This window comes from Sarcophilus harrisii, chromosome 1 (genome assembly GCF_902635505.1).
Source record: "Sarcophilus harrisii chromosome 1, mSarHar1.11, whole genome shotgun sequence".
NCBI classification, from domain to species: Eukaryota; Metazoa; Chordata; class Mammalia; order Dasyuromorphia; family Dasyuridae; genus Sarcophilus; species Sarcophilus harrisii.
The window spans coordinates 253,636,683-253,652,791 of NC_045426.1; the positions used below are offsets into that span (position 1 = coordinate 253,636,683).

The window sequence follows — 16,109 nt, forward strand, 5'->3', positions numbered from 1 at the left end:
AGGTGGTGGAGTAGATAGTCACCAGCCTGCAGTCAGGAAGACTCATCTTCGAGAATTCAGATCTGGTCTCAGACCCTTCCTAGCTGTGACCAGGAGTAGGTCACTTAATCCTGTCTGCCTCAGTTTCCTCATCTGTAAAATGAGCTGGAAAAGAAAATGGCAACCCCCTCCATCATCTCTGTCAAGAAGACCCCAAATGGGATCAGGAAGAGTCAGACATGACTGACAGCAAATATTCAACTTTTCCATCTTCAAACCTGAAGTCCCTTCTCCCCTTTTCCTATTTTTGTTCAACCTTTTCCAAACTTTAACCCTAAATTAGCCCTATTATCTTTCTTGCTACTAAACTTTTCAGGAAAAAGAATGACTATATTTTTTTTTTTCAGTTTTCCTGGATGTACTCCTGGGTTCTGCTTTTTTGAGTCTCTCTCTCTCTCTCTCTCTCTCTCTCTCTCTCTCTCTCTCTCTCTCTTTCTCTTTCTCTCTCTCCCTGTCTATCTCTGTCTCTGTGTCTGTGTGTCTGTGTGTGTCTCTCGCTCCTTTCCCTATTTCTTTCTTCTACTAAGAGCACTACCATCTTTCCAATTACCTGAATTTGCCGTCTCAGATCCATCTTTGCTAGTTCTGTCCCCCTCATCACCAGCTCCCATATCCAATCAGTTGCCAAATCAATCACTCAGAAAGTAGCTATCCCATGCCTCCCATTACTACTACCGGCTGCTAGGGAAATACCATGAACATATACAAGTCAATGAAAAATATATTCAAAATGAATATTAGATCCTGGACTGGGGGAGGGTTGATGTTAGCAGCTGGGTGATTCAAGAAAGGTCCCACGTGAGGGAGAAGCAGCATGGGAGCTGGTCTCCAGGGAATCGGGGATTCTAGGGGGTGGGAGCTGGGTGACTGGTGATGGGCAAGTGCATTATAGTGTGAGGAAGCAGTCTATTTGGAAAGATATGGAGATCCAGCCCTGAAGTCAGGAGGACCTGAGCTCAAATCTGACTTCAGCTCAAATCTGATCTCAGACACTTAACCCTTTCTAGCTGTGTGATCCTGGGCAAGTCACTTAACCTCAATTGCCTTAGAGAAAAAATGAACAAATAAATAACAACAAAAAAGGGAAAGGTATGGGTATGAAAGATAGAACGATAAATATAAAAAATGGTAAGAAGGTCAGCTTGGCTGCAAGACAGAATGCATGACTGTAGGAGAGAAATGTGATATAAACCTGGAAAGGAAGATAGAAGTCCTGATGAATGGCTTTGGATGCCCAACAGAGGCTTTTAGCAATGTTTTATTCTAGAGATAATGGGGGGCTCCTCAAGCACTTTGAGCAGAGAAGTTTCACAGATAGACCTGCACTTTGGGAATATCACTTTGGCACACTGGAGAGAAGAAAAAAGATCAATTAGAAGGCTTTGATGTCCAAGGATTTTCTTTTTTTTTTTTCTTTTTTTTAAAATAGCTTTTTATTTTCAAATTACATGCAAAGATAGTTTTCAACATTCACCTTTGTAAAACCTTGTGTTCCAAATTTTTCTTCCTCCCTTCCCCTCACTTCCCTCCCCTAATCAGCAAGTAATCCAAATATAGGTTAAACATATTTTCACATTTATCATGCTGTACTAGAAAATAAGATCTTGATCCATTTATTTCTCTATTTGTGAGAATTTAAGTACCAGCCCCAGATGGACAAATTGTATCTTGATTCCAATATAGTATAAAAAGAAATTATGATTTTCATATTAATTGACATGATATGTGTAATGAATGTAATAATTTAGATTTCTCAGAGCTGCTTTTTCTGACTTAGGAGTCAGAGTCTCACAATGCAGCTTGAAATGATCAATCAGTTCTTGACAATGCTTTCCTATGTATGATAAGTGAAGTGAATCAAAGATTGAAGAACCTCTTCTTATCCCAGAACTCTGGTCCTTTCCCTCACCAAGTAATGACCCTTGTGATTTGAAGCAATTACTTAAGAAATGCTCCCGCAGGACCTGAAAACACCCATATTATCCTACATTGATATTTTCTATTCTTCTGTAGAGTGTAAGCTTCTGGAGTTCAGGAACTTTTTTTATTTTTGAATTTCTACTTCCTATTATAGGGCATTGCATAAACGCTTAATAAGTAAATGCTTGATAGTATTTTCAATTTTTTGTTTGTTTTGTTGTTTTTTGTTTCAACTTGTTCTTTATCATGTTTTTTCCCTTTTGATCTGATTTTTCTTAGGCAGCATGATGAATATGAAAATATGTTTAAAAGAATTATACATGTTTAACCTATATTAGATTACTTGCTGTCTTGGGGAAGGGGAGAAAGGGAGAAAAATTGGGAACACAAGATTTTGTAAAGATGAATGTTGAAAATTTTCTTTGCATGTAATTGGAAAAAATAAAATATTATAAAAAATTTTTAAATAAAATAAATGCTTATTGAATTAAATAATACTCATTTCAAGAATTTTGGGATAAATCCCCCAATCCCAGACTTTGAGCAGCTGAGACTCTTGAAAGTTCTCTTAGATGAAGACCATCAGGCTGTAACCCAGTTGGACTCCCCTCATCTTTCCTTTGTTTTGTAGCTATCATCAAACTTTACCTATGGTGGAGGACCATGAAACGCTGCCTGAAGGAACAGTATTGGGACTTGCTGCTGCACAACTGTGTCCCCTGCAAACCTCTCTGCAACAGACCTAACCACAAGAACTGTGACATGTTTTGCAGTAAGTCCTGGAGAAGGGCTCATAGGGGCAGAGATTTAGAACTGGGAGGGATCTTGGAGGCCATGAGGAAATTAAGTCTTAGAGAGTATAAGTGACTTAACCAAATCTGTACAACTGGAAAGTGACAGAGCTGACATTGGGACTCGGTGTGCTGGCTCTGTGGAGTGAAGTACCGGACTAAGCCCTAGGAGAGCCCTCCCTAAACCTGGGAAGCCTTGGACACCAAACTTGCCCCCACCGGAAGCCAGGAGACCTGAGCCCTAGTCCCCTCCCTACGGCTAGCTAGCTATGTGACCTTGGCCATTTCCCTTACCCCCTCCTTGTGAAATAGAATGGTTAGATGAGATGGTCTCTAAGGGTCCTTACAGCTTTGACATCCCCCACTTCTGAGGGAGCTGTCCAAAGGCTTAAAAATCATTCCAGTCAAATGAAAAACATTTCACCTACTATGTGCCAGATACACACTGGACTCAGACCTGAAAGCAGTTTTCAAGAATATGTAGCCAGTGATTATTCAGCATCCACCATGGTATTTTTTGTATAGGAGACACTCAATGAATGCTTGTTGACTAATATCCATTCACCCAAATTTGGAGACATCGTTCAATGTTTAGCATTCAATAAACATACAAAGCACTACGTTAGGCACTGTGGAGTACACAGAGGTAATAACAACAGTAATAATATTAACTAGTATTTACATAATACTTTAAGGTTTTAAAATATTTCACCTATGTTATCTTTGGTTTTCACAATAACCTAGGAAATAGGTGAAATCATTATTCCCATTTTATAGATAAAAAAAACTGAGGCTGAGAGAGGCTAGCAAATGTCCGAGGCAGGATTTGAAATGGGCAGTTAGTTCCTGGCTCCACACCCAGTGCTTTCTCCAGCAGCATCTTCTCGCTCTCAGATCATAGATAGAAGGAACTTTAGACAAAGGGACCCCTTGGGCAAGCCTTCACTTCCTTCAGAATAGTGTCACCTCCTCGATGACCTTCAGTGTGTCCTTTGCTGATCTCCCTCTCTTCCCCAGTTTAATACTCTAGGAAATTACTTTGTGTGTGTGTGTGTGTGTGTGTGTATGTGTGTATGTACATAAATATATATATGCATATAAATATATATAAATGTAATAAATATATAAATGTGCATAAATATATACATATATAAATGTAATAAATATATGCACATATTAATGTACATATATGTATATATAAATATACATAAATTTATACATATATAGATGTACATAAATATATACATATATAAATGTAATAAATATATACATATATAAATGTGTTATGAAGAACAATGTCCAAGGATGAGTTGGCGAGCACAATTCCTGTTAAACCTCCGATTGTAAAAAGGAAAATGAAACCTAGGGCTCATAGTATAGCTGGGGATCATTTAATATTTCCTCCGTGTAGTGTAGCCAGTCAGCTAAACACTTTAACACCTGTAGGGATTGCAATAATTATTATAGCCAATGTGAAATATGCTCGTGTATCAACATCTAGTCCGACAGTAAATATGTGGTGCACTCATACAATGAAGCCTAGGAAACCAATGGACATCATTGCTCAGACTATTCCCATGTAGCCGAAAGGTTCTTTTTTACCTGCATAGTATGTAACAATATGAGAAATAATTCTGAAACCTGGTAGAATTAAAATATACACTTCAGGGTGACCAAAGAATCAGAATAAGTGTCGCCTCCGGCAGCAGGGTCAAAAAATGTCGTATTGAGGTTAAGGTCTGTTAAGAGTATTGTGATACCAGCTGCTAGTACTAGCAGGGGGTAGTGACAGAAGAAGTAGCACTGCTGTGATTATTACGGATCAGACAAACAATGGTGTTTGATATTGGGATATTGCAGGGGGGTTTATGTTGATAATTGTTGTGATAAAATTGATAGCCCCCAAGATAGATGAAATCCCTGCCAGGTGAAGTGAGAAAATAGCTAGATCTACAAATGCTTCTGTGTGGGGTAATCTCGCCCATATATAAATGTGCATAAATATGTATATATAAATAAATGTACATATATAAATATACATAAATGTATACTTATATAAATGTACATAAATATATACATACATAAATGTACACATATATAAATGTACATAAATATATACTTATATAAATGTACATATATTTCCATATATATATATATATATATTTGAACTTCCTCAGATGTGTGAATATTATCTCCTTCACCTAATAGAAAGTAAACTCCCTGAGGGCAAGCTTAGTTTCATTTTCTATATCTCCAGAGCCTAGCACAATGCTTGGCTCATAAATAAGTGCTTTTTGGATGAATAACGAGGTCCAGAAAGGAGAAAATGGCAGTACAGAGGCTTGCTTTCTTACACTTTCTTCTTTGTTTCAAAATATCATGAAATAATAAAGATGGAAGACAATTACATACATCACCACCTTAGGAGAGCTAGTAAAGGCTGGCAAACAGCATCATTTAGTATAATTTCGTCTGGGGTTGGAGGTAAAGGAGCAGGTGAGCCAAGAGCTTTGGATTCTTATCACAATCGTGCTGCTCACTTATATGCCTCAGTTCTCTCTGTCTCCGTTTCCGGACTTATTCCATAGGGTGATTATGAAAATTAAATGAGATGATAAATGAGGAAAGATTGATTTACATGGTAATTTTTTGGCATACTTGAAAGAAATAGCAAGTAGTGCATAGCAGATTTGCAGTTTCATGTGTAATCATTCTTTTTTTATTATACTCTGTTTTGGAAATGCTTGTTTTATTCCATAAATTAAAAATAAAAAAAGAAATTAGATCAAAATACGTTCTACTGGTAAAGTCCATCATAATAATTTATCTGCAGGATAAAAATCTCCTTCTGGATGGTGTAGTAGATAGAAGAAAGCTGGATTCAAAACATTCGAGATGTACAAATAGTAAGTAGGATTGAAAATCAGGGTTCAAATCCAAGTTTTCTGACTCTGGAACAGGAAAGGAAAGGAAAGGAAAAAAGAAAAGGAAAGGAAAGGAAAAAGAAAAGGAAAGGAAAAGAAAGGAAAGGAAAATTTAAATGTGAGAAGAACCCATTTTTTAAATTTTATAGTATAAATTTAAAGCTGGCAGGGGTTTCAGAGGACATCTAGTCTTACACACTTATTATACAGATAAGGAAACTGAGGTCCAGAATGTTAAATGACTTACCTGTATTCAGAGGATCACAAGCCCTTAACATTTGGAGATGGATTTAGAGACACTATTAAGACATGAAGAAGTTGTTTATCTGCATCAGGGGATGGGACGAGCCTTGTTGTTTGGGTCTTGAAGAACTGAAGTATTCACTATTTGCCAATCTCTACTTTTCAGAGTCTCTGAGGTGCAGCAAGGAACGAGGCAGCTACTATGACCACCTCGTGAAAGAGTGCATCAGCTGCTACTCCATCTGTGGACAGCACCCGAAGCAATGTGCACATATCTGCCAGAGTAAGAATTGGGTCCCAAGAGAGTCAGTGTCACTGCAGCACATGGGCAGCCCTGGATTGTGGATTCTGGGAAAGGGATCAAAGAAGTGGATGCCCGAATCTTGGTGGGTGGAAATATCTGGAGTCAGAGCCAGGGAAGCAACTTGGAGTCCAGGCATTCAGGGAGGGGAAGGGGTGGATTGATACTGGGTCAGAAGCCGGGTAACTAGACCAAAACTTGGTGGATACAGATCCTGAGAAATAAATATGGTAAGAAATAGGAAAAAAATCACATCTACAAACCAAAAAACAACAAATTGTACCAGTTAGCCCCATTTACATATGACATTATTTAGAATAATGTAAAATTGGGAAAAACTTAAAATCCCCCAAACACTGAAATAATTAAGCAAACAACAGTTTGAGATGCAATATATTATAGGAAGGAGAATGCTGAATTTCAGGTTAAGAGACCTTGGTTTGAATTCCAATTTGTCTGACCTATAGCAAATCATTTAGTCTCTCCAAGACATGTTTTCTATCCTTAAATTTAGTTTTATTATTTTTCTCAGCTAACAAGTGACATATATTTTATCACTCCTCCAATTGAATAATAATTTGAAAAAACCCTTCATAACAAATACTCAAATCTAAAGCAAAGTAAATTCCCATGTTGATCATGTCCAAAAATGTATGTCTCTTTCTGTACCTCATACCCATTACCCTTCTGTCAGGAGTTGGGTATCATTCTACATCATGGATCTTCTGGATTCATGGAGATATGGCTGATCATTGCTTTGATCAGAGTTCTAAAGTCTTTCCAAATTGCTTTTCTTTACCATGCTTTTGTCATTGTATAAATTATTCTCCTAGTCCTGTTTACTTCACTTTGTATGAGTTCATAGAAACCTTTCATCTGAAACTATTCACTTCTTTCTGTCTTATGGGCAAAAAAAAAAGTCCATTACATTCATAATTTGTTAGCCATTTGATGATACCTATTTTGTTTCCAGTTCTTTGCTGTATCAAAAAAGTACTCCTATGAATATACATGTACATTGGGTCATTTTTTTTTATCTCTTAGGGTATAAGCATAACAATACTCCCACTAGGACATTGGATGACTTTTAAGAACTTCAGTTGGTAAAGGACTTTATGTACTTAGTCTAAAGTCTATGTTTGATTGATTTAATTATGATATCTAGGCTCTGTTCACATCAGTTCATTTAGTCTGATAGATTCTTCTTACCTGACAAAGGTATAAGGGTGAATCACCTTGTCATTTGCTATAAACAGAGGAAGGTGATTGGATTGATTGACTCATTCAACACTTTACACAAACAAAAGATATAGAAAATTATTCTGGGAGGGATATGATTTCTGGAGCACCTGGAATAAGTTAGAATCAGATTCCTGTAGGAAGAAAGCCTTGTGTTAAGCTTTGAAGGCAGGTAGGGATTCTAGGAAGAAGTGGATGGAATATATACTGGGCACCTGATGGTTGTGCGAAGGCATGAATATGAAAGAGCAAATGTAGTATATGAGGAATATCAAGAAGCTGATATAATTAGAATTAGAGTGTAATTAATCTGGAAAAGTACAGACTACCAGCTTGCACAAGGATTTAAAAGTCAAGTGGAGGAGCTTGTATTTTGTCTGAAGGGTAGTAGGGAAGCTTATTGAATAAGAGTGTGACATGATCACAAATGTGCTCTAAGAATATCATTTAGCAGTTTTGTGCAGGATGGAATGGAGAGGGGAGACACAGTAGGTAGGGAATCAGATGAGTAACTTCTGCCATTGTCTAAACAAAATGACATTAGGGCCCGAAGTGTGATGACTGCACGAGATAGATCTGAGAGATCTTAGAATCAATACAATTTTGCAAGTTGTTGGGTGTGGGGAGGAGATGGGTGAGAGCAAGGAGTCAAAGATGACTCCTACGTGATGAACCTAAGTCGTTGGGAGAATGGCAGTATATATTCTCAATACAAATAGGAAGGGTAGGAAGAGGGAGTCATTTTAGGGGCCAGTGGTTAGCACATTAGACTTAGGATCAAGGAAGGCTTGAGTTTGAATTCTTCCTTAGATACCTTCTGGCTATGGATCCTTGGGCAAATCATTTAATTTCTATCTGCCCAGTTTCCACATCTGTAAAATGGGGATAATTATGGGATCTATTTCTCAAGGTTGTTGTGATTCCCCAAGGAGAAAATGTTTGTAATGTGCTTTGAGAACCTTAAAAAGTTATCTAAAAGGGACAGCTAGGTGGTGCAGTGGGTAGGACCCATAAGTCAGGAGGACCTGAGTTCAAATCTGACCTCAGACACTTCCTGGCTGTGTGACCCTGGGCAAGTCACTTAACCCCAATTGCCTCAGCCAAAAAAAAAAAAGTGATATAAAAGGGGACTATTGTTATTGTAGGAAGAGGATAATGAGTTCTGTTAAGGACAAGTAGAATTTGAGTTGACTATAAGGCATCCAGTTGGAAATGTCCAGTATACAGATGGTGATGGAGGATTAGAACACAGCATGTGTTATAGATAATATGATAAAGATGATAATAGATGTGATCAACGAGACAGAGCTTATAGAGAGAGAAGAGGACCCAGGAGGGAGTCCTGCAGTTGGCCTATACCAAGGGGATGGGACCTAGATGATGAACCAGTAAATATGTTATGGTAAGGGAACTTGAATTCCTACCATATTCATTTCCATTCAATAAATAGTCACTATATAGCAAGCACTGTGCTAGGTGCTGGGAATACAAAGACAAAATAAAAAAGTTGCTTCCTTCAATTATATTCTATTCAAGTTGGAGAGAATAAAACATACATGCAAAGAAATATAGCATAAGGAAAACTGAAGAGACAGAAAACAGTTTCAGTTGAGTGATCAAATCCAAAGCCGGGTTGCAACAGATTAGGAAATCAATGATAGGTCCAAAAATGGGAGGTGGAAAGTGTAGATGACTTTTCCGAGAGTTTGTTAGGACTAAAAAAGGACACGTGAGCAGTGAGTTAGATACTTCTTCCTGAGTTCAAATCTAGTCTCAGATACTTCCTAGCTGTGTGACCTTGAGTAAATAATCCTGTTTGCCTCAGTTTCCTCATTGTAAAATGAGCTGGAGAAGGAAATGGCAAACTACTCTAATATGTTTGCTGAGAAAACCCCAAATGGGATCACAAAGAATCAGATATGACTGAAATGACTCAACAACAACAGATAAGGAGACATATTAGATAGATGACAATTTGAGAGGCTGATAAAATTGCATGAAAGTTTTTAGAAGATCTGATCATGTTTGGAGGCACAAAGGAAATAATCATTGGACAAGGAAAAACCAAAAATTAGGATGAGAGAGGGGTTCGAGCATCAAAGTATCCAAATATAATAGTGGGGGTTGAGATAGAGATGGAGGTCAAGTGATTTGTCCAATATTGCACTGATAGTAACAAGGCTGGGTTTCAAACCCACTCTTAAGATTTTATAGCCAATTCCCCCTCCACCAAGTCACACTGTCCCTTGGAGAGTAATGTTCCACTAAGGGAAACACATTTTAAGAAAGATTCTGGCCTGTTGGAAATTGTCCAAAGAAGGTTAATCAAGATAAATCAATAGATCAATTAATATTTATTATATTAAGTGTGAGGTGATATATGTGAAGTATTGTGCTCAATGTTGGGGATACAAAAAGAGGCAAAAGACAATCCCTGCTCTCAAAGAACTTATAAACTAATGGGGGAGTCAACAAACAAACAGATATAAAGCAAGTTATATAGATAAATAGGAAATAATTAACAGAGAGAAGGCATTGGAACTAAAAGGGTTTGGGGAAGGCTTCCCATAGAAAGTGGGATTTTATTTGGGACTTAAAGGAAGTCAGGGACATAAGTAGAGTGGAGAAGGAAGAATGTTTCAAGCATGAGGGAGAGAGTGTATGGTGAGGGAAATGGAATTGGTACCATATTCATTTCGATTCAGGAAAAATTCAAGCACTGAACTAGGTGCTGAGAATACAATGGGACTACAAGGACAAAATATAAAAGTTTGCTGCTCTGAAAGAACTTATATTCTATTCAAATTGGAGAGAATAAAAAAATATATAAAGAAACATAGTATAAGGAAAACTGAAGAATCAAATAGCAGTATTGATTGGGAGAGAGGGACTCGGGGAAGATTTCATGGAAGTGTCAAGATAAGTCTAATTTGGAAGGGAAATAAGAATTCTAAGCAACAGAAATGAAGAACAATGCCAAAGATGCCATAGTCTTATACAGAGGTCCTCAAACTTTTTAAATAGGGACCCAGTTCACTGTCCCTCAGACTGTTGGAGGGCAGAACTATAGTAAAAACAAAAACTTTCTTTTGTGGGCCTTTAAATAAAGAAACTTCATAGCCCTGGGTGAGGGGGATAAACGTCCTCAGCTGCTGCATCTGGCCCGCGGGCCGTAGTTTGAGGACCCCTAGTACAAACATACAGAGGTAAGGAATTGAATACTGACTTTGGAGAATAGAGTGTAGCCCACTTGGGCTGGAATTGTGGTAACATCCAACATGAAATAAAGTTGGGGAGGTAGGACAGAGCCAAATTATAGAAGCCTCTAAGTACCAAGTGATGGAATTTATATTTTATTCCCAAAACAATAGAACTATCTTTTTTTTTTTTAATCAGATCTGTTCCTCAGAAAGATGTGTTTGTGGAGGGAGGATTGGAAAGATGGGAAGCAGGGAGGCCACTGTGGAGTAGGGATAACAGAAGTGTAAGGTACAGATGATGGACTGAACTAGGAAGAACATAGAGAAGCAATTCAAGGAACCAGGGACGGTATTAAAGAAAAGAGAAGATTTTTGGTTGGGACATGACCTAGAGTGAGGAGATTGTTGTTTGGTTATTTCAGTTATGTCTCACTCTTTATGACCCTACTTGGAGTTTTCTTGGCAAACACACTGTTCGCCATTTTCTTCTCCATCTCATTTTACAGATGAGGAAACTGAGGAAAACTGGGTGTGGTGCCCAGGGTCACACAACTAGTGTCTGAGATTAGATTTGAACTCATGAAGAAGAGTCTTTTTGATTCTACATCTAGTGCCCTATATACTGAGAGGACTCAGTTAAAATAAAACCATGGATACTTACTGGCTATGTAACTCTGGACCAAATCACTTGGCTTCAGTTTCTCAATTTCCTCATCTAGGAAATGGGGATAATAATAAAACCTATCTTCTAGGATTGTTGTGAGACTCCAAAGAGATACTATTTGTAAAGCATTTTGCAAATTTTAAAGTCCATATAGATTCTATTTACTTATAATAATAATATTATTACGATAAGAAAAAGATCCGGCCAAGCAAATCCTCAGAAGTTTGAAAGTGTAAAGCAGAAGGACCCAGCTAACATAAATAAAAGGTTACCTCAGAGAAGGAGGTCACTGTTACCTTACAAATGCTTCCTCTTTGGGGATTTTAGCTAACTTGGGGCCTGCTCATGAGACATTAGAAGTAGTTTTCTGGGGTAAATAGAAAGAGTGGAGAAAATCCCCCATCAATGGGTGGATCAGGACCTCAGCAGAAGCTCACCAGGACTAAGCTGTATGATCTGCCCTCTCTGGGTTCCAGTTTCCTCAGAGTCAAATAAGATGATTCAACTGGTTGACTTCCAAGATTTGCATCAGATTTTAAAACTGTGACCTGTGATTCCATGATAAAGGTTCCAAGTTGGGGTCCCCTGAACTATGATTCATTCATTCATTTGTACGTGACAAACATGAAGTGATTACTCCCAATAGTAGGAGCAGTTAATAGACACTATCTGCCATTTTAAAAAATATATAACACCTCTTTCCACAAAGGAGATTTCTTATTAGAAGTAGCTAGTTGGAGGTGGAGTGTTAGCACATGGTGCAGTAAGCACAATACTGGTTTTGGAGTCAAAGATCTGAGTTCTAATTCCCAATCAGACATTTATCAGCTATTTAGCTATGGCCAGGTCAATGAGTTTCTCTCTTGGCTTTTTCTTTTGTCAAAAGGGGATAATGAGACCCAGAAATGGCAGAGTGAAGAAAACGATGGTCTCACATTCAGGAAGACTTGCCTGAGACCCATTTTGGGTGTAATATCCACTCAAGTCATTTAAACCTCTCAGTATCCCAAGTTACCCAAGAAGATGATAAATTGCATAAATAAAGGGAATCTCCTCACTGGGAGTTCCTTAAATCCATCTATCAGTGAACGAGTACCAATTAAGTATTTATTATGTGAAAGGCACTGGGTTAGAAAAAATGGCAAAAAGCCTCTGCTGTCTTGGAGCTTTTTATTTTTCCTGAGGCCATTGGGGTTAAATGACTTGCCCAGGGTCACACAGCTAGGATGTGTTAAGGATCTAAGATCAGATTTGAACTCAGGTCCAGCACTCTATCCACTGCATCCTAAGTAGTTTATATTTTATTGGTATATGGCTGAAACTACAACTTATCACCAAAATGAGAAAAATGTTACCTGCACCATTAATCTTACTCATTTGGAGTAAAGAGTTTTGTAAACATTTAGGCAGATCAAAATATGATTTGTTATTGTTGTGAAGGATGGAAGCTGGGACTGGGTGGGCTGGCTGAAGAGGACTCACAAGGTGATTTAGAGGGACCCAGGGAGTAATTTGGAAAGGTATGTCCTCAGTGGGTAATGGAGCCTGTGCCCCCAGTCTCCTCTCCCCTCGACAATCTTTGGACACTCCCCAGACTTCTAGGTGGTAGGTTACTAGATATCCAAGACTCAAAGGAGATTTTACCCCAGGGCTAACTCTTTGCAAAGTATTTAATCAAAAGGATAATTTGGGTTTGGGATGGCAGCCACTGTTCCTTCTCACTTTCTTAAGAAAGTTGCCTTTACTTCTTGCCATCTGGGGGAGGGGGTGGAGGGAGGGAGGGGAAAAATCGGAACAGAAGTGAGTGCAAGGGATAATGTTGTAAAAAATTACCCTGGTATGGGTTCTGGCAATAAAAAGTTATTAAAAAAAAAAGAAAAGAAAAGAAAAAAAATAAAGTCCAGGGAACCCCCCCCAAAAAAAGAAAGTTGCCTTTAATGTTAAGCCCAAGACCCCAGCTCCAGTTTCCCCCAGTTCCCTGCCAAACTCTAGCCAGAAATAAACAGGGTCTGGCCCCTGGGTACAAAACTTCTGAAAGGCTGGAAATCTTCCTCCATGTTAGAGCTTTAGAGCAGCCACCTAAATCCTATAATGCCTCCCTTTGTTCCCTTTGCAGAGAAATGTTATCAGATGTGAAACAAAGATTTATAGGGTTCTGTAAATAGATGAATGTTATCGACTTCAAACAACAAAGCAGCCCACAGCATCAAAGAAAGATGGATGAGAAGGGGATGGAGAATAGATCCCAGAGCAACACTTCTCCCTCTCACTTCTTCCCATCCCTTTGGGACAAATAAAAATTTCTGAGTAGAAGAGTTATGGATAATTAGTAATCAATTTATTAATTATTGCTAGCAAGTGATCAATAAACCGAGGTCAGTGGTTTCTCTTGACAACCAAAAACCAAATCTTGGAGACCATTTGAATAGTTAAATACCTTTGAAAAAGGGGTTGTCCCTGATGATGGAAATCAAGGTTCATTAGTTAACAATTAATGAGAGAATGAATATTATAATGAAAGGTGGGCTCATTCTAATGAAGGGTTAGGGGATGGGACTCTGATCACATTTTTCTTGGAAAAAGAGATTCATCTCTATCCAGACCACACAATCTATTCTCTCCCCCCGTCCTACACAAACAGAACACAATGGACTGGAATTTACCTAGAGTAGTTGATATGAGTGGGGTGAATTCTCTAGGCAAGGTCAGAAATATCTTTTAAGAGACAGTGCTTTGAATGAAGGGAAATGGGTCCTGTTTATAAAATTGGTTATTAATATAATAAAAAATAATCACCCTTTACTTCAATAATTGTTGCAGATTATTAAAATTCTGTTATGTAGAAGACAACTGGGCTAGATATTGTTGATACCAAGAAAGAGAACTTTTCTGCCCTCAAGGGAGAGAGAGAAATGACATGGACATGGATAGGAATGATTGGTACACAAATGAGTAAATATAAAGGAATTTGAGCAGTGAGAGAATATTTAATTATTGAAGGTATCAGGAAAGGACTCTTATGAGACATGGCTCTCGTGCAGAGTCCGAAAGGAAGTCAGAGATTCCAAGAGTTGGAATTGAGAAGGAAGTACATTTCAGGCCAGAGATGGAATATTGAAATATGGGAGAAGTACCTGAGCCATGTTGGCAGGAATAGAGAATACAGGAAGAGGAATAATGTGAAATGTCTGGAAGGTGGGAGCCATATTACCGAAAGCTGAGCAGGTTGTACTTATCCTAGGGGCAATATGGAGTCATTGAGGATTTTTGTGTATGGGAATGATGTAGTTAAATGGGCATTTTAGTAATATTATTTTTGGCAGCTGTGTGGAGGATTTATTAGAGAAGGAGAATGGGAGCCCCACTAAGTAACTATTATTAGAGAGAGAAAGAGGGGTAGGAGAGAGAAAGAGAAAGGGGGAGAGGGAGGGAGTCAGAGAGAGATTTAGAAAGAGAAAGGGAGGGAGGGAGAGAGGAGAGACGGGGGACAAACACTATTGTACTAGTACAGGCAAAAGATAATAAAAGCCTGGGCAAATGGAGAGAGGGGGATGGATGTAAGAGATATTGTTGAGATAGAATCCACATGATCTGGCAATTGATTGAATATTTATTATAAGCCAAATAGACCAATAGAACACTGAGTCTGATGTCAGGAAGATCTGAGTTCAAATCCGCCTCAGACATTCACAAGCTGTGTAGCTTTGGGAAAGCCTCAGTTTCCCCATCTGTAAAATAGGTATAACAATAGCACTTAGCTTCCAGGGTTGTTGTTTGGACCAAATGAGAAAGTATTTGTCAAGAGCTTTACAAATCTTTAATGATTTTTATAAATACCAGCTATATGGAGGATGTGAGGGGGGGTGAGAGGGTGGGGGGTGGCAATGGAGAAGAAAGAGTCAAGGATAACCTGAAGGTTATGAATCTGGGTGAATGAAAGAGTAGAGTTACCCTAAATAGAAATAGGGAAATTTAGGAAGAGAGTAAATTTAGGAGGAAAGAAAGAACATAATTATTCCTTTTCAACCATATTGAATTTTATGCTGATAATGTATATAGGGGGATATATTTAGCCAAGAGATTAAAGTTATAAAAAAAAAAAAAAGAGAGATTAAAGTTATATGAAAACTAGGACATCTGGGTAGTACAGAAAATAGAATACCAGGCCCAGACACTTGAGTTCAAATCCAGCCTTAGACTAGATATATAATCTCAGACAAGTTACTTAACCCTGTTTGCCTCAGTTTCTTCATTTGTAAAATGAGCTGGAGAAGGCAAAGTCAAACCATTCTAGTGTCTTTGTCAAGAAAATCCCAAATAGGATTATGAAGAATCAGAAATGACTGAATAACAACAAAATTGTATGGCATAGGCTGTATAGCTAATATGCTGAAATGAAAGAACTAGAGTGGAAGTCTGAAGATGAGTTTAAATCTCTGCTCCATCATTTTTGCCTGACTGACTTTGGGAAAATTGCATCTCCTTTGCTGGAGCTCAGTTTTCTCATCTATGAAATGGATTGGATTCCATGACTTCAAAAAGTCTTTTTCACAGGGGTAGCTACATGGTGCAACAATATAGAGCACTGGGTCTGGACTGAGAAGGAACCTCGGATTCTTAACAGTTATTAGCTGTATGTCCCTGGACAATGCACTTAACCCCAATTGTTTTGCCAAAAATAAGATAAAGTTTTAAAAAGTCTTTTCTACTTCTAGGTCTCTGATCCTTGGGTACATATCGATAATAATAGCTATTTGCTACTTAGAGGACATGAAGTCCAGAAAAAAA

At 38.2% G+C, this 16,109-nt stretch overlaps 1 protein-coding gene across 2 annotated transcripts in view; it reads left to right on the top strand.

The window, feature by feature from the left end:
* The window catches only part of TNFRSF13B (TNF receptor superfamily member 13B), a 36,053-nt gene that overhangs the window by 7,823 nt on the left and 12,121 nt on the right, over window positions 1–16,109 (top strand). For both annotated transcript variants that reach the window (XM_012542882.3, XM_031940358.1), the window contains exons 2-3: window positions 2,591–2,731; window positions 6,084–6,200. In XM_012542882.3, the coding sequence (XP_012398336.1) occupies window positions 2,623–2,731; window positions 6,084–6,200 (226 nt within the window). In that variant the 5' untranslated portion in view covers window positions 2,591–2,622. The remainder of the gene's footprint in view (window positions 1–2,590; window positions 2,732–6,083; window positions 6,201–16,109) is intronic.